Consider the following 23,609-nt stretch of genomic DNA (forward strand, 5'->3'; position numbering starts at 1 on the left):
GAAAGGCCCATCCCTCTCTCCTCAAGGCCAGACACATGGGATGCCAGAGGCTCAGATCCAGGAACCAAGAGATCCTGAATCAGATTTCACGTAACTCTCGCCCGTTCCAAGGCTGCAACTGCAGAGATCAGCTCAGGTTTATTTTTAGGCGCTCCAGTCCTGTGCCCTTTTTTTCCAGTAATTCTGATCAAACTTGTTCCTGGAATTCACAAACAGGTTCAGCTGCAAGACCATGCCTCCTGTGTGTAAGATGTGACTCCCAGCAACGATGCCAGGGCCATTAAAGGAAGAAATGACAGATGCTGGCGTCACTTTATCATTTTCTACTTTATTACTTCAAATTAACAACCACGATAAAGCTCAAAAAAGTCCAATATTTACACAGGAAAAAAGTACAAAATCCCCCCCAAAGTTCTTCAGGTTTTTTTTTGTTTTTTTAAATTACAAAGTAATAAAAAGTTTTGCTCTTTAATTAAAAAAAAGAGAGAGACAGTAAGAGGGGTAAATAAATTAGGAAAAAAACAGGGAGGAAAAATAAAGTGTTAAATAGAAAGGGTAAAAACAAACAAAACAAAGACTAACCCCACCCTCCCCGCCCTGCCAACAACCCATCGGCTCCACACTACAGTGACAGTGTGTCTGCTACAGGCCATAGGTCGCAGTGGTGATCATTGTGTTTCAAAGCCCCAAGTGCCACAAAGCAGCTTGAGTATTCCTAAATTATATTAAAAAACAACTAAAGTGGGGGGGAAAAGGGGGGGAGACGGGTGGGAGAGGGCAGGAGGGGATTGTGCATGTATTGGTGGATCTTACTTGGGGTTGCATGAGGAGAGAGCAAGAACCATCGCTCTGAAAGAACACCAAACTCCAGTTTCCGTGCGCCCCTCTCTTCTCCTCAAGTCCCACACTCTCTCCGCAGGAATTAAAACAAGTTTTAATTAAAAAATAAAAATAGAAAAACACGCACAACCAGACAAAAAAAAAAAAAAAAAAAAAAGACCCCACTGCAGGGATGAGAAGTATATTTCTCCCTGTATGACAGCTCCAACAATCCCATCCTCTGTGGGACAAGGTGCCTCTCCAAAGAGATCCCTCGGTGTGTGAGGACCACTTGGATCAGGGAAGGCTGGCACTTCTCCCAACAGCCAAAAAAGAAACCGCGGAGAAGCCACCCAAGGAAAGGAAGCCCGAGTCAATGATTAGGCTGTTGCCACAATTCCCCCTCACAGCTTAAAATGTGTTTAATGCTTGAGAAAATAAATTCTGTTATAATAATAAAAATCAGACTTCTACCATCAAGTGTGGCTGGAATCTGATTCCCTCCTGGCCCACAAGGCTCCTGAAAAGAACAAAACAAAAAAGACCAAAAAAATATCTCACCCACCCACCACCAACCCCTGCCCTCAGAAAAAACGGAGAGCAAAGTTTAAATTTATACGGCTAGAAACCATATGACTCAAAAACAATATTAAAAAGAAAAATTAAAGCAGGACAGGATAGCCAAGAAGAAGGAAGAAAAAAAAAAAAAAGAGAGAAATCAAAACCAGGAGCAGAGAGTCAGGAGAGGGAACTGAGGGTAGCCGTGGGGGCAGCGATAGGGGCTGGGGAGCAGCGCAGGTGTTCCCACACAACGTCACTCCCACGTCGTCGGCAGCTCCTCGGAGGCGCTCACACCAGGGACAGGTGGCCCTCTGGAAACGGCTCACACCAGCGCGGGGGCACAGCTCGACTCCTCATCGTTGGCAAAAAGAAATTCTGTTGGGTTTTTTTTTGTTTGGTTTTTTTTTTTGTCTTTTTTTTTTTTTAAGGTTTTTGTTTGTTTTTTAGGTTTTTTGTTTTTTAAAAGAAAAATACAGTGAAGACACTAAAAAGAGAATTTAAAAGAGAGAAAAAGGCAAGAGATGTTAGGAGTAAAGGCTCTTCCCAGCACTTCCATTGCCAGCTGGAGTGTAACAAATCAAATCAGCCCTTTCTTCTACACTCCTGCCTCCCCTCAGAGTTACCTTGCCCAGCTACTGTCATTTCCTCTACAAGAGGCACTCAGTAGCTGTACAAAGCCTTGCACACTTGATTACCTGCTCAGCACCCTCCACCCCAACACTGTCACACTGCCAGAAAAGCATTCATGAGGAATTAACAAAATGGCTCCCCAGCCCAGCACCTTCTCCACCCTTCCTATCCTCTTGGAGAACTGGAAGCTACCTTTACACCTAAGACAATCTGTTCCCTCAAAGTTTTGGCAGCCAACCTTATTCTTCCCTCTGAAGCCAAAAGATATCTCAAAGTAAGGTGAAAGGAAAGGAAATTTACCAATCCCCCACAACAAAATAAAGTCTTAAGGCTTTTTTGACCAGCAATTCCCTCCTCAGGGGTTCCCAGGCATGAGTACAGGCTCACCTAAGCAAACACTGGTCCAGTGGCAATTGCTCCTCACTTCCCAAGGTGATCAAATGGCACACTTGTCTACAAAAGAAAAGGAAGTGTTGCAAAGGGCTGGAGAGGAAAAAAAAAAGCAAAAAAGGCACCAAAACAGAGAGACTGCACGTTTCTCTCAGAAACCAACCTCACTCTTAGGAGTTTACTGCTTTGCTTTTCCAAACCACTGTGGTCTGGAAGACAGCAAGATGACGGCTTACTTTGAGCAAAGCAGAGAGCTAAAATGGCAGTACTCAGCATGGCCTCCAGAAAATACATAACAGAAGAGCAAGGGTGTAACTTGGTACCACTCCCCTCACCACACCAGAAGCTTCCAGCTCATGTCAGCTCCAGCAAAGCAGGCAAAAACTGCTCTGGGGCCTGTAGAGTTTCTGGGACATCCAAGCCAAGGCCAGGAACACTGCAGCAGGAACTCACCTGTGATGCTGAAATCCGTGACACTTCTTGCCGCCCTGTGAGGTCAGATGAGGAGACGTTGGCAGGAGCTCCTCGGTGTAACCTCATGCTGACCTTCCGCTCCCTGTCCACTCTTGAGATTGCTCTGGGGGACGTGTTGCCTATTGGGGCAGAGAAATGTCGAGACAAGAATATCAGTCAATAGCTTTGGTTTCCAGCCAACAACAGGGGTGGCACCCGCCGCCAGCTCTCCCACCCGCCTCACCGGACTGCTGGATTCGGGAGGTGGGGGTGGAGGCCATGGGCTCGGTGACATTGCGAAGACGGTTGGCAGTGGCTCCGGCAGGTGGGCCAGGGGGCAGTGCTCGCGTGGCTGACCCTCGGAGTTGCCCCATCCTCTCCTCCCGCTCGTGCTCTCGCCGCTCACGATCCATATCCTCAGGGTTCCGGGCTGCTCCCTGAGTAAAGAAACCCCCACGCCACACACAGCTGTCAGGCAGGAGAGACAGCAGCAGCCCCAGATAGAAAACACATGGTGCTCCATCATGCCAAGGAAGTGGAGCTCCATCCCCAAAACTCCCCCCACCACCTTCCACTGCCCCAAGAAAGGACCTCATTCTATTCCAAAATGAAACAGATAAGAAAGCATATGAACTATAGCTGTTATTGTAATTCACATCTGTGTTCCAGCTCCAAATAGAGCTCTCTGCTGAAAAATTATCTCTACCTACCTCTAGCTATAGATCTACTGACACAAGTGCTCCATCAGACACACTGACTAATACAACAGTAACTATACCCCCAGTTAGTTATGCACCAAATCCCCAGCTTGTTATGCACAAAACTCTGCCTCTTTTTCACTCTACCTGGTCCCTTTGCTCAGGCTGTTCACCAGGGCTAAGCACAGACAGCAGGCAGATTCCAACCTTCCTCCCCCATCTCCATGATACAAACCAACCCTGGTCCAGCCCTTTTGCCAAACACACTCACAAATTTAAGCATGTTCCAGTCAAAGACGTAGTCATAGGAGAAGCCTTGGCGGTGGAAGAGGTTGCGGAAGAGTTGCCGCAGGTACGAGTAGTCAGGTTTATCATCAAACCTCAGCGAACGGCAGAAGTTGAGGTATGTCGAGAACTCAGCTGGAGAGAGCAGAGAACAGCTGATGACTGTGGTTTGCCATCCAACCCCCCTGCTCCCACCATGGAGCCGCTGCAGCCTTTTGACAGTGGCATGCTGGACTAGGACAGCACAAACACAGCGCTGTGTAACACAGACTGAGCCTGCTGGTGGCAGTGCTTTGGGCACCAAAAGGACCCCATCTCTCTTTTTACCAGAGAAAATGTTTCTTTTTCTGTCAGCTTCTCCAAGCCACATCTAGCAAGTCAGTGCCTGCTGAAGGACAGTAGGAATGCAGACCTAAAGAGCTGGAGACGAGTTTTGGGAAGTTCAGCTCGGAACAGAAGTCCTCCTAGCTCAGTAGCCTGTTGTACACAGTGGTCAGAAGTGCATGAGACGAGAAAGAGTGGGGCAGACATGTCTGACACTTCCTCTAACATTAGCCCAGCACCTACTTTCAGCTCCAGGAACCTCCTGATCTGGATGTAGTTCCTAACTATTTAGTAATCCGCACAGGATCTCTCTTCCACGTATTTGTCCAGTCTCTCCTCGAACTCCTGTAAGATTTAAGTATCCACAACATCTTCTGGGAAGGAGTTCCACAGGTCTCCACACTGGCTGTGTGAAGAACTACATCCTTTTGTTTTGAAGCTGGCAGAAACCAGCATTGTTTCTCTTCCAGTACAAGAACTGGGTCCACCAAATAATCAGTTCCCATCCAAACTTCTGTAGGCATAGCCAGAGAGTAGACTTCTATCATCTCTCTATCCACCTCTTTTTCCAGCAGACTCATTACTTGGGCAGAAATCCACTCACCTCTGGTCACGCTTTTGGCCCTTTCCTCAGTTATACCATATCCTTTGTGAAACAGTGGGATGGACCAGACTTGCACAGTGCATGCAAGGTGCAAGCGGGCCATGGGTGTATGCATACTGTTTGGGATTCTTTCCTAGTAATTCCTAACACTTCCTTTCCCCAGCAGCCACCAAGCACAAATCTGATGTTTTCTCAGAACCATTGATTGTAACTGCAACAGCTCTGGTGAGTGGCACTGGTCAGCCAGAGCCTACTGTTGTGCACATGATCTGAGGACCAATACTTCTCTCTGTTCTCACATACATTACTCCATGTTTACCTACAAAGAACTGCATTTGCCACTTTATGGCTGGGTAATTCCTGGGACTCCTCATTAAACAGTAAAAATCCAGCTCAAGGCCCACCCCCCTTTAAAATGCTCACCAGGTCCTGAAGATTCCCCCTCTCAGCACTCTCATGCCCTTACTAACGTAAGGTTTGACTATCCACAAAAACACATTTCCCACTTCTGAACCCAAACTGTACCACAACTGCTCTGTTATCCTTCCAATCACCCGTGTCAGCAGCACATCCTGCTCTGGGTTACTGGGCACTGCCCTTTAGGAATCAGGATTCCAGGGGGTTTCAGCAGGTGAACAAGCCAAGCAGCAGACAAGACAGCCATCAAGATGAGAGCACTTACAAGGGTACCCTTTGCAGAGCACCTCGATGGGCGTTGACATCTTTTTCTCGCTGATCCTCTCGTACTTTTGGCGCTTGGTGGCAGCCTTGAGGCCCTGCCAGGGCAGCGAGCCCAGGTTGAAATACATGAGCACATAACCCAGGCTCTCCAGGTCATCACGGCGACTTTGTTCTGTGAGAAGTTACAAAGGGGCAAGGAGTGAGCAGCAAACAAACCTGCTTTGTCAATCACATAGCTTTGGAGGTGAACACTGAATGGTACAACCAACCCCCTCACTTTTCTGGTAGATTCCTATAGATAGTCAATCTTGTAGAAGACATTCCACAGCAAATTCCTGTGATGATGGTCATACTACCATGAGTTAAGGTGTTCCTCTCCCCATACAGCCCAACCCACTTCATAACTAATGACTCTGACTACCTCCTCACTTGGACAAGCCTTAATACACACAAGAATTTCACATCTCAAGAACTGCTGCACCAACCCTGCCTACTTTGCTCTTCCCAGTCTCAGAGTAAGGGCACCTACACTTCTCCACCCAAGATGACTCTTCAGTCCAGGGATTAGTCATGACAGAGGTAGTCACAGATAGACAAACCTAACAGAGGTAAGTCCAACACAATCCTTTCAAATACATCTTCTAATTAAACTCCTGATAGTCTTTAAGCAGGGCAGAAACAAGGAACTAGGGACCCCTTCTTGTAGTAAACAACTTTGTTGATAGTAGAAGCCTAATGTGTAATGTGCAAAGATGTCTTTCCAGCTTGGTCACATTTTTCAAGCTGTGGAGGAAAGGGGCATACTTTGAAGACAAAATTCCCCTCCAAATGAGGAATGACTGTAACTGGCATCACTACCAACTCTGCTTGGACCAAGGGTTGCCCTTAAGATGCCATTGGAAGGACCCATCTTTAGATGTTTACTTATAAAACAAAAGAAAAAAAAACCCCAACATTTTGCATTGACCTTGTTCTCTGGAATAGCCAAGCCACTTTAAAGTTTCAAGCTAGCTCAAGAAGGATTTGATGCAGAATCTCAACAACTGCAAATATTGCCTGGTTAACTCCTCCCAACTCCTCCAACGTTGCTTGCAAATTAATCTATAAATCTTGCCAAGATTGTCTTGTTCTTGCTTCCGTCCCAAATAAAATAAACACTTTGGAGAAAGTACTTTACATCTCCAGAAGAACAACTGACACAGATAACAAGCAGGCAAAATATGGCTTAAGGGAGAGCACAGGGATAGAGGAAAGACTAACAAGCTCCATCTATTAGATTAAGTTACTATAGCACATTTTGCTGGATTCAGTGCCACATCCTGGAAGACGTTGCACATAATACAGTAGTCTGTGAGCTGTCAGTATCAGATACATGCTACCACCTGCCCTATTCAAAGGCCAGTAGATCACTACAGCTATCTCTTTCTCTGTTAGCTGAGCTGAATCATGACAAAAGAGTAGCTGTAGCAGGCCACAGATACACATATCCTCATGTAACAACACGAGCTGTGGGTCACAAGGCTCCTTCTTCCTTGTGAATCTCTCTCACAACCTCCTAGTTGTTTTGAGAATTGAGGGCTTGGCAAGTTAAAAATGTTGAGGGGGAAAAAAAAGTACTGTGGTTGCAGGATAGGAGGGTCTCATCACTCCATAACTGATAGGAGAGACCATTTGGGTCAAAGCACATGAAACACCACAAAAATGCCATATTCCAAGATGGTAGAGAAGAAAGCAGCCCTGCAGATTCCCAAAGCATCTTACTTTGAGCATGCAGAAATTACAGCATTTTTTGACCTCACTAACTTACTGTCTCAAGTTGCCCACTTTAAAGGGGCTAATACTTCCTAATCTTATCAGGCTACTGCCAAAGATAATTACATGACTGTCTGGGAGATACTTAGATGCTATGACAGAAAGAAACCCAGTTTTGCATTTAGCCTAAGGTTGGGATACGTGTACTCTCAGAGGGCTGCGATTACTCACCATGCATATCAAATAAACAAAACTAAACAATATTGGCTAATGACCTACATCCTTAAGACAGGAGGCATGTGGAAATGGAGTCAGAACACACACCCAGGGCTTGAAAGCACAGGACACAAGGATAACCTCAGTCCTGCAGTCTTGCCAGCCCTTGACTTATCCGTGCTGTAACTTTAACACCTCTAGCTGTGGCTTCTTGACTAGAGCATGGTGGTTCCCCTCACAGGAGTAGGGAAAGGCAGGGCAGGAACCAGAGAAACCTACTAAACAAGCAAATCAGCCTTTCAGGAATAAATCAGGATGTCGCCTCCAAAATCCTGCTTGAACTCCAAACTGCTTAGGGCAGGCTGAATAACATACCTCTACTTGTGTGAAGCACAACACTTTTGAGCACAGCCACCAATGCCATTCAGAATGGGATACATTCTGCAAACAGATGCCTGGTCATGGTCCTAGCACTTTAGGGAAGGCCAGAATTAGAGACTTGAGATTAGGGAGCCTGAAGTCAGTGGGGGATGCTATGAGCCCTCACTGAAGGGAATGAGGGAGGTTAAAAACCAAATTGGGAAGCTACCTAGTATCCATTACGTGCATGCAAACACACCTTAACTGTGTCTTAACACAGCAATGTGATCAAGGAAAAACAATTGCAAGCACAGCACCTAATTATTAAAATGCCGAAGTGTAAGTGTTTGACAGCACTGCACTCCTGATGTTTCGCACCTCACGTACACGTGGTCACCACAGCCCACTCAAACAACTCCAGTGAGACTCACGCCAGTGATGAGCCTGAAGTACCAACACCGGGAGTCACAGTTGGGCACCTGGCTCAAAACATTGTAGCAGTCTGTTTCCGGTAACCCTATGTAAGAGATCTTGAACTAAACCTTGGAGGAGAGTAAGGGACAACAGTTCCTACATCCTGTTTCTTTGTTTCATCTTCAGTTACTATTATGCATCTCTCAAAATTTAATTACTTTTTTTACAGAGTCAGGATACTAGATAACATTAAACAGCAAAGAGTTAGAAATAAAACTTTACACACCAAGGAAACATTATTTAGTGTTACTACTTTCCACTTTTAGAAACCTGACAAGCAGTGACTAACTCTCACGGCACTCCTGGGCTGCAGGAAAAAAGTAAGACCTCACTCTCCAGTTTGAAAAGATAAAGAAAAATACAAGTGACGTGAATGCATCTGCTGAGCAAGTCAGTCCAAAAGCAGGATTATAGTCATGACCTGTGATACCACACCATACTTCCTCTCTCCATTTTATCTCAGCTCTCCTACAATGGGGGGTTTTTTTGAAAGCCAATTTTATGAAAAATGTCTTTTCCCTAAGACACTAATCCTTTCCTCCCTCCTTCCCAAAAGCCCTTCCAATAGAAAACACAAGGTCGCCTTCCCACACAACCCAACATGACCTCTCAAACCCAACCCACTTTGCAAGCAGTCTCCTGCCAGTTCCCTCCCACCCCCAGCGAGCTTCCCAGCCAGCCCACACCTTCACTTCCTTCCCAAAGCAGGGTCCTCAGAAGCCAAGTCAGGGGTGAGTGGCAGGACAGGACAAGACATGCTTGGGCAAAGACTGAGGACTGGTTGCCTTGCACACAAAGCTCATGACAAAACGTGTTTCTTTGCAGCCTAAACTGTCTCCTGGTCCCCTGTCCTAAAGAGTGTTTTCCTCCACTCTGATCCTACCAAAGTGATGCTGCTGCCATGAAGAGCTCCACAGAAATCAGCTGTCTTCCCTGGAGCCAGCCCAGCTGCAGGCAGGCTTAACCAAGCAATGTTTTCCTGATTACATACTCAGATCTGATCTTGCACATACTGGACTAGAGTTCCCCTTTCTCTTCCCACTGCATGGCAACAAGCCTTTAAAAACACACAAGAATCTGGAATGGGTAACAGAGGGCAGGATGAGCAGGAGGAGTTATGATCTGCACAGCCTACACCAACACCATCTAGGACATTCATTTGGGAAGGCATTGCCCCCCCACCCCTCTGTCACCCAGACAGAGACCATCAGGCTTCTTCCAAGACTGTCTCATGGGCACCCCAGGCATCTATTTCAGACATTACAGGCTACAGTGGGTGCAAGGGACTCTCATCCCTAGAGCATGTGAAAATTGACTGGAATGCGTGAACTGAAGCCTGCACAGTCTAATGACTCCCCGAACAGCAAGTCTCCAGCTGTGGAACCCTCCCCAATTTTGCCTCCTACTTTTTTCCCCAGTCACTGGGAAAAGAATGTGTTTCCTCCAGACATCGGAATGCCCAACCCTTAGCTTGCAAATTCAAATAAAGGCATTTATTCATTTGCTATTCCTGTCACACAAATACCCCAGCACCTGGTTCCTTCCCTCTCCCTAGACCACATTAACGTAACATTAAGACAGAGAATTTAGTCTCTGAAAAGTCAAAAAAACCAGTGATGGTTCCCATGGCAATGCTGCTAACTCACAAATATCTCTGTCATATACCCTGTGGCAAGGTCTTGAGAAACAGGAACTCCAGCTGAAACCCAAACACCCCCATCCCCTTTCCTCCAGGCAAGTCATGTAACCTTTATGCCGTTCAGGGCAACTATCGGCAACGTGGAGATAATACACCCGAGACCTGTTGCGCAGAGTAACTCACACCCAGACTCTCCCGAATCAAAGGGCACGGAGAGAGCGGCGGCTGCACTCAGACCCATGGCATATGCAATTTGCCCTTGGATTACTGTTTAGACACTGTTTGCTCATCCTGACACACAAGCCAAGCACCAGTAGTAAAGGGCTAAGTTGGGGTGGAATGAATAATGAAGTCGTTCAAAAGCCACAAGCAGACATTTAGCCTCTCGTGATCAGTTCAGGCAGAGCAGGCACACACAAAAGAATTAACAGACATAGTAGTGAGAATTATTTTGTGCATGTCTCCCTGTAGCAGTTACCATGGCTGTAGAAATCTTGACTGAGAATTCAATGGAGAGTCAGTTATATATATGCAGGTCAAGCCAAAATACAGAAGGCCAACTCAAGAAAGCTCTACAAGAACTATTTTTATAACATGGAAGAGGTCAGGAGATTACAGCCCACTCTCAACACACAACACTCCCCATTTTGATATAAATAAAGCATTCTCCATCTCATGTTATATAATATTAAGCAAGGAAGACAGTGGGAAAAACTTTTATGCAGGCCGAGTATTGACTTTAGATATCTGACTGAGAAATACCTGCAAGAGGGGAGAATGCAGGAAGAATGGGGACATGAAGTCCTATGAAAGCTGTTAGTTTAAAAGGTTGGAGTGCCTTGCGCTGATTTTCAAATTCCCAGGTCAGGTTATACACTTGAGAAGAAGGGCCTCCCAGAGATATAAACAATCTGCAAGCACAGCAGATACTTCCCTGGGTCCAACAGGCAAGACAGCTTCAGTGTTTCTGCTCCTTAAGAGTTGTCAGCCAATATCAGAACCTGGAGCAGCCTGCTCCAAATGGACCCTACAGTAACTAAGGAAGCCTCACACTGTGAACAAAGTTTAGCTAAAATTTACCAGAGAAAGGAGGTCAAATGCTGGAAAGAAGTTTTTGGGCAGAGAACAGAAGAGAAAACTGCAAGAGGTTTTCAACTATGTTCCTCACTACCACCAGGGGCTGACTCCAGGAAAAGTTTGGGTGACTTCAAGAGGTTTAAGCATGGTAGGTACTAACCTGCACAAGGTTTTTACAAAACCTGGGATGATGGTCATCACGAGTGTAAGACCTGGCCGAACACTCAGCACTCTTTTCCAGCCTAGTTTCATCCCTTCGGTACTAACCACACACATTAAGGGCAGAACCCTACTTCCCTGAAGTGGCCTCACTGGGTTAGTGCAGTTCACAGACACGTCTGTATTTTGAAGGCCTGTGACAGCATCTTACAGTCCAGGGGTGTCCAGGCAGCTGGAAGCCTCCCCTCATGTCAGCTTCTTGTACATTTTCCAGCACATCCCCATCCTCAGTGGCTGGTAACACTACATTGCAGTGGGCCTCTATCTTCCAGCTCTGACAGCTACAGAATAATCACTGATGAAGGCACTCAGGAGTCAAAAAGACAGGTTTCAACTGCACATATTCCTAAAGGCTCAGTGGTTGTCAATGTCTCCTTTACACATCTAATCAGCCTGCAAAAATTGTGCAAAGGCAGATCTAGTAGGAGCAGAGTCAGGGAGGTCACAGCCTTGATGCTCAACAAGGCCCCCTGCACTGAGCAGTGCACACATACATATCAGGAGATGATGTCTGTCTCCAGGAGCTCCGAGTGCCACCACAGCAGCAGAAGTAACACAGGTGTAGCATTTAAGTTATTTGCCCACCATCTCAAGGCAGGTCAGCAGCGGAGTCAGGCAAAGAACCCAACCCCTTCCTTCTGGGGACATACAACCTGCCCTGGAAAGCCCCACCGAGAGGCAACAGCAAGCAGGCTCACCAATTCCCAGGTGGGTGTTGATAGAGGCGTAACGGGCTGTGCCAGTCAGATTCTTGTTTTCCCGATAAGGGATGTGCTGGTGGGTCCGGGCATCCCGGTACTTCTTGGCCAAACCAAAATCAATGATGTATACTAGGTTGCCCTTTTTGCCAAGGCCCATAAGGAAGTTGTCTGGCTTCACATCCCGATGGATGAAGTTCTTGGAATGAATGTACTCAATACGACTGATCTGGAGGAGGGATAGATAAATAAATAAATAGCGAGACAAGCAAGAAACAAACTTATTTTAACTGCATCTGTTAAAAATAGTGCCCTGTCCAAGACACTGGCCCGTCAGAGCAAGAAAAGGACACTTTGCATTGAGTATCAGTGATGACAGCCAAGGAAATGACACCCTCTGGACTGCAGGATCTGGAGATGGAATTTAACCCTGCACACCAGCCCAGTCCTCACTCTGGGAAGGTCACCATTAACATCACAAGGAAAGATGGGAAGCAAGTCTATAGGGACTAAAATTTTGAGCTTCAGCATTGACAGCTGCCAACTTTTGAACTTAGCTGGGCCAGGAAAGGAACGGGTCTGTCCAGAAGAGCTAAGGGCATGAACAGTGAACCCAGAGCATGAGCAGTGGAATTAACATAGGTGCCAATAATTCATCAGGCAGGCAAAGGTATCTATGTGTGCAACACTAACACGAGGCAAGCAGCAGGCAAAGGAAAGAGGGATGGAGATAAGGAAATGCCACCAGTGCCTAGGTTCCAGGCCCCCAACTTCATCAAGAAATAGAAAGCTGGCAGCCACTTGTGCTAAGAAAGCCTTGGATACAGCAGTTCTCAAGCAGAGGGGATGGGAGAGGAATGTGTGGGGGGAAAAGGCATGGAAAAGGAGAGTAGGCACAAATGGTTCAAAGGAAACTTACCATCTGGTCTGCCAGCAGCAGAACTGTCTTGAGACTAAATTTGCGGGAACAGAAGTTGAAGAGATCTTCCAGGCTGGGCCCCAAGAGCTCCATCACCATCACATTGTAGTCCCCCTCTGCTCCACACCACTTAATGGAGGGGATACCCACTGGGGAAAGAAAAAGATTAAGCCCAGGGAACAGAGAGAATAGATGTTGAATCCCCTGCTGAGAAGATCATGTGTAACGCCAAATCATTTCTTTTCTAAAGCCCTCCAGAATAATTTCCTTCTCCAACCACTCCCCCAGCCCCATCCTTTCCTTCCCATCTCACCTCCTCCCTGCATCATCTTGTAGAACTTGCTTTCAATGTGGAGCTGGGGATGCTTGGTTTTGACACATTCCAGTTTGATGGCCACCTCTTCACCAGTTGCAATATTGGCTCCTGCATAGGAATGAGAGTGAAATGAAGATTGCACAAGCTTCTACTGAAGTTAAACACTTCTAACAAGGCCTGTAAAGATGCCAAGACCTTAAGATTTGCCCTGAAATTTATTCTCTATGGCAGAAATGAGATTCAGCCACTTCAATTTCATACGGTTTCCAGCACTATCATTTGTAAATGCAAGCCCAGAGAGAGGCACATAAATAGGAAATTTGGTCTGATCCTGAAGTTAGTTTAGAACAACAATCCTACACATGAACTGCCTCGTTATCTCAAAAAGTGACAGACTTTGGAAGGTCAATCTACACATACCAACAGTACCTGGACCAAGTAGAAGCTGTAGCTTCCTCTGATCATAAACCTAGCCCCTGAACCCAAGCAGCCCTCAGGCAGTGATACGGAGTATCTCTTCCCCAGAAAAATTACTGGTTACCTCAGTTAGATCATTTCAACACAGCCAATTAGTTCAGGAGGAGACATTACCAACATGCCAGCTCTCTCTGTTTTCTCCACAGCACTGACCTGCTCAATACAGACAATTTCTAAATCCCCAGCTTCTCCCTCTCCTGAGGGTTTTAATAACACCCTTATCTTTTGCCAACACAGAAACATTTGTTATATCACAAATTAGAAGCAGGAAGAAATAAGCAGAATCCAGCCCTGAATTAAGCTGCCTGGACACTTTGTTGAAGGTATTGCTAGATACTTTCCAATGACACTAAACCACCACCCCACACGCTTCTCTCTGACAACAACCGAGCTACCAGCTGCAAAAGCCAGCACTCTGGTCCCAAAGTGCACTGTCAAAGAAGGAACAGGCTGCTCCTTTTCTTGTACTAGCTGAAAGGATTCCAGATGTTTCACATCATCCTAAAATGGAAAGAAGGAATATCTGTACACGGGTCACGGGAATGACACTCAAGACTTTCTTCTCTCCTCCCCCACCATGCCTGCTTCACACACTCTGACAAGCCCTTCCTTGTATCTGGAACTATCAGAAATTGCACTTAAACACAAATCAGAGAGCAGCCCCGATCACAGTTTATGAACACTGTCATAAAATAAACTACTCCAGAACATGCATGCCAAACATGAGCTGGAGTCAAAGGTGATGTTTTGCAGCTATCCCACAGCTAGTTTTGGTAGGTCTGGCCAATTTGTTCCTCCTGAACTCTGTGATAAGACTTTAAGAGTCCACAAGGACAAGCTGCAGACAAATCTCTTCATTTATCCTCTTTCACACACCGCCTCCACAGCCAGGGACGAAAGAAAATAAGGAAATGTTCACACAACTGGATTGCTTCTCCCCATGGATCCAAAAGAGATCCATCTCCAGTTGAAGAGTTCTGGCTTGTACACAAAGTTAGCCAAGAGCTGCCTGCTAGCAAAAACACATGATCTAGATGCTGCAGTGCTGGGTTGAGACAGACAAGCTGCTAGGAATTTGTAAGAGAGCAACAAAAACGATCGGGGCCTAGAGGGATTGATTTACTAAGGAAGATTAAAAGAGCTAAATATGTAACATAGTCAAGAGATACAACTAAGAAGGGTGGGGAGGAAGAATGGGACATGACAACAGTCTACAAATATTTGAAGGCTGTAAACACTAAGGAGGGAGAGGAATTATTTAGGGTGCTCTGAGGGAGGGGAAGGAGGAGCAATGGGATTAATTTAATACAGATTTCAACGCAGGAAGGATCCAGGAGAAGGGAAAGGGGAAAAGCCATCCTGAGAGATAGAAACATTTGTCCAATGCTTACTTTTGAAAAGATGCTGGCATTTTCCACTTAAAAAGTGGCAGCCAGAAAAACAAGTCTGTACATTCCCTTCACTCCACCAGAGGACCCTTCTTAAAAGCACCAGGTGGTGCAAGAAGGAGTGACTAGTGCAAGAAAAGGGACTAGTATCCTTCCACCTTTTGAATTAGTGTTCAACCACCAGCCCTCATTCAGCATGGAAATACCCAGAACATTCAAAAAACATAAGAGCACTTCCTTCCCTTGTCTCTTTCCCCTCCCTTTGTGAAGACTTTTCTCCAAATCCTCTGAAGCAGCTCCCTTGTCTGCTCCCCAGGGAGAATTTTTCCCTCTCCCAAGACATTTTCTGACACACAAGCAAGGATGAGTCTGACTTTTTGCAGCATTAGCATTTTGAATGAACCTGATTCCCAGAACATGAACGATGGAAACATGAATGAGTTTTCATCCCCATATTACCCTGGGTGTTCAGAAACATGGAGATGCATCCATGACTGGGCTGCCTGCAGGTAGGGAGTGGTATCTGTGGGCATATAAAGCTGGAAAAGGGAAAGCAGGGGTAGGCATCAAGAAGACTCAGATTCCTCAAAATGTGATTATGCAATTCAGATGCTCAGATGGCCTTCAGCCCCACACTCTCCATAGCCCAAACACAGGTGTTACTTAGAGAAAACAACCCTGTGGCCTAGAAGAGCACAAGTAGAGGATGGTTTGGGTTGGAAGGGACCTTAAAGATCACCCAGTTCCAACACCCCTGCCAAGAGGGACACCCTTCACTAGGCCAGGTTGCTCAGATCCCCATCCAACCTGGCCTTAAACACTTCTAGGGATGAGGCATCCACAACTTCTCTGGGGTACCTTTTCCAGTCTCTCACCACTCTCATAGTAAAGAATTTCTTAAAACTTCTTCAGTTTAAATTCATTCCCCTTGTCCTATCACTATGTGACCTTGCAAAAAGTCTCTCCCAGTCTTTCTTGTAGGCTTTCTTCAGGGAGGGAAGGCTGGAACTAGGTCACCCCAAAGCCTTCTCTTCTCCAAGGCTGAATAATCTCAATTCTCTCAGACTTTCCTCATAACAGAGGTGCTTCAGCCCTCTAATCATTATTGTGGTCATTCTCTGGACCAATCTGACCTATTCTTTGCTCAGGGGGTCACTGTCTGAATTCTTTAGGCTTGTTCCCTCTCCAAACCTCCCCATGTCTACAAGTTGCTTCCTGTACTATTTCTTGGCTAGAGATTCACCTAGATAGAGACCACCACAAGCAAGGAGGGAATTCAAGGGTAGGAATCTTTCTGATCCTTTGTTCCATGCTTTGACCACCATCTTTTTTAAAGCTACAAGTACAAAAGCAACAGTTCTGTGCTCTCTTTACAGACTGGAAAGCACCGTGTTTCAGACAAATACAGCAGAGTCTGCTAGCTTCAGCCACTCGAGAGACTGAATGTAGGATGGGGGATAATTCCTAACATCCTCCCCCAGTCTCGCTCCGCTGTGGGGGCTGCACAAATTCAACTCATTCATCACAAGCTCTTTGAAACGGGGCCCCGGGGACAGAGGATATCACCGGCTGAACAGGATCTTTTCAGAGTGGAATCCTGACTGCACGTCTGGTACAATAAACACCGCCCTCCCTGAGCATCGGGGGCAACAGGCGGAGGCCCCGCACTCCCCACCGCCTGTGCCCCTCTCCACAGCCTGCCGAGGGAAGAATGGAGGGCTGGGAACAGATGGATGAAGGCAGATAGGGCGAGAGAGAGTTAACAAGCCAGGAAACAAAGGGAAGGCACTCCCCTCCCAGCAAGGGAGGAGCCTGCCACCAGGAACTGTCCCCAGCCAGCTCAGGTCCCAGCATGCTTTGTCTGCCCAGCTCCTCTCCACCACCAGTGTGCATCCCGGCCAAATGATTCCAACACGTCCAGCAACCCTGCCCTGCTTCTTGGCCCGCACCTCTGACAAAGCACCTCCCCCTCCAGTGGCCTAAAGGTCTCGGCAATTCCTCTGCAAACTGGGTTTTGCTCTTCTGAATGAGCATTTCTAGAGGAAAATGGGCTAGCCAAGGCCCACGGGCAGCCTGATCTCATTTCCCACCCTCTCAAACCAATGTGGGGAGAATATTCCACCTAGCACACCCACCCCTCAAAGTAGGGCATGGAAGGAATGTGCTTCAAGACCCAGCTAAGGATTAACACAGTCCATATCTTGTGTCTATCCATGCAAAAATCCAAGTTTCCTTCTGACAGACAGAAAACCTGAAACAAACCCCAAGGAGAGCAGCACGCAGCACCCAGTGGTTACAGAGCAGATGAAGGCAGTAACACCCTGAAAGAGAGAAGCTGAGGATATACAGCCCCTACTAACCCTCAGAGGCACACAAGCCCTGCTCTGTGTCCACACCATTACCAAAGGAGAGAACTGTGAGGTGGACCTGGTGCAGGAGAGAAGTCCTCGTGAGTGAGTCCTTCTGTCTGCAGAGCAGGCTGTGAGAGCACAGCATGAGCACAAGCGTTCTCCAGACGCAGCGCCACAGACTACATGCCCAATCCCTCCAGGCTGGGGAGTCACCCAGGCTCCATGAAGTCTCGCTATCACTGCTTCAAAACATGCTGGCTTGCACCTCAAGGAACATCACAAGGGCTTTGATACTGCATTCAAGTAACTTGGTTGAATCCTGCTGTGCCCACCACACTGGGGCACTGGGCTTCCTCTGTTTGGTGAGAGGCAAGGCAGGCACAACCCCTCACCACGGGCTATTTTCCATACCTGACTTGCACAGGTGGATGACCTGTTACATGGTACAGAGCAATACAGGATCAGGCCTTTCATTCAGTACCTCCTTTCTCTCCCCACATGTACCCCAGATGTTTAGCAAGATCCTGACAATCTACAGTGTCCTAGAGAGAGTCTGGAATGCTTCAAGCCCTAGCATAGGTGGAAAATGCTGTGTCCGAGCAATCACTCCTGAATCCTAGCACCTGGGAATTAAAAGCACTGTCGCCCAAGGCACTAACTGGTTGGAGGGCCACAGAGGAGCAGCACACAGGAACAGGCTGCAGTAAAGGCAGCACACAGTGGAACTGGGATCCCAGATCCATTATTCATCATCTTTGTTCACGTTCTGGATAAAGGTGGCAACAAAGCCTTTTACTGATGATTCCCACAGGACACTTAATCAAGAGGGGCTGCCAACACCAATCAAGAGAGAATAATAAAGCAAGAGGGAACTGGAGATAAAAACCAGAGGTTGAAAATAGACGGTGATTTACAATCACAGGAAAACATAATCTGAACTAGAGGTATTCAACGAAAGGGATTTGGGAAGGGATGGGAAGATGTTGGAGATCCTAGAAGAGCTCTCTTACGATACAGCTGACAGTGCACTAAGGCCAATTCTGTAACCTGATAGTGCTGGTGATGGGGAAAGCCAAGGAGACCCAAAGCAGCCTATGCAGAGGCATCACATTACAGATCACTCGAGGGTACTCCTCCACTGCCAGGCACTGGAAATGCCACACCTCAAAAGCAGTGTTGGCTCCAAGCTGCTCAGCAGATGAAAAAACTAGGAAAAATTGAATGATCAGCAAAAGTGAGGAGTGAGGATGTGCTGGGAAGCAAAATACAACTCAACTGAACAAATTAACAGTCAAGGAGCACAAGATGACCACCTGCAAGTACCCAAAGGGTGCGGACACCAAAGGAGAGGGCAGCCCTTCTGCTGGCCTGCGGGATCACAGCAGAGCAGGTAGTGGTGATAACCAGAGACAGGTAACACCAGCCCTCATGGAGGGATCGAGCAGGCTGCTGGGTAGTCTCGCCACTCTGGCCCCACATGGCTTGAGCCAATAAAAACACGAGCAGGCAAGCACCAGGGAACATATCTAGACATCAGCACACTGGCTTGGAAGAACTTCTACCCAGGTGACCTGCTGTGGTAACAGGAAAGCCAGCACCTCATGGGCTCTGTCCACTGAGTTTCCATCTCAGGTCATTCCAGACATTAACTCTAAATCCCATTACAGATCTAACAGATCTGAGCCCCAGGACTTCAACCAGACCAGACTCTCTGACCTGTTTTACACCTCCTACTCTTACAGGTCCTGGACCACCTCTTCCACTACCAGTCTACCCAAAGCTGTATTCCTTCTATCCTTGAAGGAATAGCTATGTGCTCCCTTTCCACCGCACGCTCTGTGAATAGAGTTTAAACCCACACACACCCAAGCTCAAGAAAGGGAAGTGAGAATGCTGGAACAGGGTGTATGACAAATGTGCCCCAAACAGTCCAAATCTGAATCGGTCTGATCAACCACCACTGGGTCTTCAGTACGCGGTAAGACAAAGCTGAGCTCATCCCCCTTTCTTCGCCATGAGAAGGCCAGCAGCCACTAGCAGTATTCCATTAGTTTTTTTCTCTTCTCCACCCCTTCCAACCTTACATGGTGCCCACAAATACCAAGAGGCAAGAAAAACAACCCCAAAACAATTATGCAATTGAGAAAACCAACCTTGAGACAGACTCTCACACTCACCTAGGTAAATGTCTCCAAACGAACCACTGCCAATCTTTCTGCCCAGCCGGTATTTGTTTCCCACTCGAAGCTCCATGGTTCAGTCGTGCTAAGAAAAGAGGCACAGAAAGAGCAGTGTCAGAGCAGAAACAGGAAGTGAATCATGTAAGACTGCAGAAGAGACCTCCCCACTTCACCCAGAAGCTGAGCAGTTTTAAATTTTTAAATACTTCACTTTTTACACGGCTTCTATCACCTCTCATGATCTCCTGAACGTCCACGGACAACATGAGCAAGAAACACTGCAGGAACAGAACACTCTCAAGCATGCTTTTCCCATGTTCCCATTATTAGAATGAAACATGATTGAACCTCTTCCCCACCTTTTTGCTCAGAGACTAGGAAGGGGCTCAGGAAACCCCTTCTGAGAAGGTTTCAGTGCATGATCACACCACACTACTATAGAGGTACTGCTTCTTGTACCTTACAGCACCTGGCACTGGGACAGAAGTACCTTGTGAGACACTGGAAGAATCAGGTACCCTGTGAGGAGCTTCCCTCTGACCCAGCCCTACTCCAACACCTCGGTGGTGGTGGTGGTGTAGTGAAGCACAGGACCCAAGGGCTGTGAGGGACAGACAGACTGCCAGGAACAAGCAACTCCATCTCTCCTAGGCAGGGGCCAGCACAGGGGACAGGGAGGAGACATCTGGCTGAACTGAACGCTGCCAGGCCAAGAACTGAACCCTGGCGAGGAACACCACTTGCTCATCTCCACACGCTTCAGCTGATGGAATCACCACCTCCTTTGGTCTACCTGAGCCTCTCCAACTCTCTTGCAAACCTAGGTGTGCCAGCTGTTTGTTTTTAGCAGCTCAGGCCTTTCCTCATCCCTTTACCTTAGATGATTAGGTAACCCTTTGACCTGATATACCCCATCAACATGCCCAGGCTCAGCCTACTCACCTTCCACAGAAAACCAACTAGGTGGAAGGACCACAGCCCCAGTTTTGTTCTCTCTGCCAACCTCAACTTCTGCTGCAAACACCTTCGCCAGCTCCAGCAGTTCCCTTTCTTAACAGCCCCCTTTTCCTTGCCTCTTTTACAGCCATCGACTTATTCTAGGAACCACATCTCTTCCCGACACAGACAATGTGTCTCCTTTTAGAGGGATTTGCCACAGTCCTAATTTATGCAATGCCACATTATTAGCGTACCAAATGCAGACACAGAGCCTGTTGGGGACAGGAAAGGTGAGGAATGATTCATGTTTTCACAAGTGGGAGCGAGGAACTTTCCCTTGCTGGAGCTTGGTGGGAAGGAAGCATCATTGAAGGAAAGAAGGGAGAAATGGCCTTGTGAGGCAGAAGTACAAAAAAATAATCCCAGCCACAGGACTCTGGGCATACTATAAACCCAGAGCTGCTTCTCCTGCCCCAGGAGATGGGATTACAGAAAGAAGAATGGATGGGCTGCGGAGATGTACAGGGAAATAATCCCATCAAGGCATTCAGGGGACATTGTGAACCCTGAAAGCAGAGCTCCAGTCACCAGAAACCACACACAAAACACTCAGAGGTGGAGTCCCCTCACCTAGCATTTGCTTATGCATGTGGGTTTCTGTGCATCTGAAGTCTACAAAACCCTGTGGCTATTTCTGACTTTCTTACTACCAGGAATGTAGGCAGAGCCTTGGGAACTGAACCAGGAGGCAGGCGTACCTGGGTGAGGGCACAGCAAACAGACATGATTTTTATCCGCTGCCTGCTGTTCTGTATAACCACATTAACATACATCTGACTTGCTTACACTCCTACTCCAATAAACGATCAAAGGTCTGTGTCCCCAGGAACCCGTCACACCACTGTCAAGAAGACAGCTCTCAATCCTCCTTCCTTCACGGAGTGTTTAGCCAGGCCCAGGAACCCCAAACACTTCCACTTGAGTCCAATTCCCAGCTGGGGCGAGCACAGCCGAGCACATGGCAGAGACTGGGCAAAAGGTCCTGGTGGGGTCTGCGCCGCACTGGGATGCAGCAGGTACTGCTCTGCAACACCACCGTCCCAAACCAAATTCGGACCCACCCTTCTGGGACAGGCAGGAGCCAGGTTAAGAAGGGTTTCTCACACAACGAGGCAGCAGCCCTTGTAGTTGATTAAGCAACAGGCTCCAAAGGGGAATCTAAAAAATGCTCTGGGGCGCGGGGGTGGAAGCGGGAAGCAGGATAATGGAGTAAAAAAAATCATGGTCTCGCACAGCTGTCATTTTGCCTTATCTCCCCCCCAACACACATACATACACAAGTGTGAGTACAAAACCTGGGCTGAGCACAGCCAGAGAGCAAGAGCCTGGATTCCTGGTAAGAGGGCAGGACACACACATCCCACCCCCTCAACAACTGCTCCAGGAGTTCAAACATCTATCCATCCCATTTGCTTCTACTTCACACACATACCCCCACCACCATCTACAGCTTCCGCCCTTTATCGTCTGATCTTCAGCTCTACCGTTACAAGAAAGAAAATTGTACCCGCAAAATATATATTCTTACATGTGAAATTTGTATCACCCCTCTATGTATTATTTATACATGTAGAATTTAAAAAGCCATCCCTCCTTCTACACCCCACACTACAGCCTTAACTCCCCCAGCCCTGCCACCCTTCCTGCACTCTACAGCCAAGGCAGCATTCCCAGGGGCTGCAGGGCAATCATTTAGTTAAACCATTTAGTTTTCCATAAGGGATTAACACACATACAACCTCAGAGCGAGAGTGTGCTCTGCATGAGCGTTTGCATACGTGAATATCCAATACTACACAGCCTCAAAAAAATAATAATACTATCCAGCACCAGTGCTGCTTCCCCACACACACCATTTTGCACCAGCCCCTTTTATATAATATAAAATACCCACGTACAGGCACAAAGGCCATTATATAAACACACGATAAGAGTTGATATCACATTGCTGTGCCAGCAACGATGGCGACCAACGATGCGGGAACCATCTGAGGGGAGGGGGGGGGACACGACCATCAAGAGGGGTTGGGGGACAGGAGGGACACCTCTGTCCCACCCGAGGGGGTCGGGAATGAGAAGATGCCCTGTCTAGCAAAAGCCATACAAAACCAAACCCACGGCTGCATAATGGAGGCTGCCGATCCCAGCACTGCTCCGGCTTTCAGTGGAAGTGTAGGGAGTGGGGGCTACCATTACCATAGACCATTAAGGCTTTACAAGGGGTTTTTTTTGGTTTTTTTTTTTTTTATTTTTTCTTGGTGGGGGGTGGTGTTTGAAGGGGAAAAAGGATAGGCTGGGAAAACAGTAATTTGAACTGGCTTAAAAATGTGAACGAAAAAAGAAAAAAAATACATTTTGATTGAAATGCAAAACACCAATCCCCTCCAGACCCTTAGACACTTACAGAAAGGAGACCAGCAAATAAGATGGGGGGAGAAAAGAAACCCCAAGCACAGAGCATTGGAACTACATTTGAGGAAGAAATAGCCCCAATAGGAAAACAGAAAAAGGGGGACACACACAAAAAAATATAATAATAAATGTGTCCCTTACACCCCCACCCCCTACAGGCAAACACTACGCGAAGACAGCCGTACCCGGGCTGTTATTTTTCCGGGTAGGTAACAAAAAGCTGCCACCCCCGGGAACGGCGCTGAACTTCTCCTCGTCCCCGCACTCGCACCCGGCCTCGGCCATCGACCCCCGCCCCTACCGCCCCCCACAAGAGGAAGAATCGACCCCATAGTCCCCCCAAACGCAGACACCCCGTCTCCCCCCGAAAGAGGCGATGAGGGGCGCCGGGGAGGGAGACCAGGAGCATCAGTGCACGGAAGGAGTGGGGGGCTCAATCCCCCGGGGGGCGGCCCCCCGCCGGGACCCCCGCAGACCCCCGCCGAGAACACACGGCACTCCCCTCCCTGCCCGGCCCCGCCGGCAGCCAGGCAGGGCCCCGGCAGGCGGAGAAAGGGGAGAAGGGGGAACCCCCCCCCCAAAAATCTGCCGGTGGCGGAGGGGGCGACCCCCTCCCCGCGCCCCCACAAAGGGGCTTTTGTCTCCCGCGCCCCCCCCGGCCCGGCGCATCGCGCCCTGCCCTCCCCT

The 23,609-nt window shown here is 47.7% G+C and overlaps 1 protein-coding gene across 3 annotated transcripts in view; it reads right to left on the bottom strand.

Annotated features, from left to right (window-relative positions):
* Positions 1-308: 308 nt before the first annotated feature.
* The window catches only part of CSNK1E (casein kinase 1 epsilon), a 23,649-nt gene continuing 348 nt past the window's right edge, over positions 309-23,609 (bottom strand). Inside the window, exons 2-11 of one of the 3 annotated variants that reach the window (XM_041481556.1) lie at positions 19,509-19,596; positions 13,113-13,223; positions 12,800-12,948; positions 11,881-12,109; positions 5,447-5,617; positions 3,823-3,971; positions 3,098-3,290; positions 2,854-2,993; positions 2,398-2,463; positions 309-1,732 (exon numbers count right to left, since the gene is read on the bottom strand). In XM_041481556.1, coding sequence (XP_041337490.1) covers positions 2,431-2,463; positions 2,854-2,993; positions 3,098-3,290; positions 3,823-3,971; positions 5,447-5,617; positions 11,881-12,109; positions 12,800-12,948; positions 13,113-13,223; positions 19,509-19,584 — 1,251 coding nt within the window. In that variant the 5' untranslated portion in view covers positions 19,585-19,596 and the 3' untranslated portion in view covers positions 309-1,732; positions 2,398-2,430. Of the gene's footprint in view, positions 1,865-2,397; positions 2,464-2,853; positions 2,994-3,097; positions 3,291-3,822; positions 3,972-5,446; positions 5,618-11,880; positions 12,110-12,799; positions 12,949-13,112; positions 13,224-19,508; positions 19,597-23,609 lie in introns of all 3 variants that reach the window. The other 2 variants (XM_041481555.1, XM_041481554.1) reach the window with 2 other exon arrangements.

Source organism: Pyrgilauda ruficollis, unplaced genomic scaffold (assembly GCF_017590135.1).
Source record: "Pyrgilauda ruficollis isolate IOZ18807 unplaced genomic scaffold, ASM1759013v1 scaffold56, whole genome shotgun sequence".
Taxonomy (NCBI): domain Eukaryota; kingdom Metazoa; phylum Chordata; class Aves; order Passeriformes; family Passeridae; genus Pyrgilauda; species Pyrgilauda ruficollis.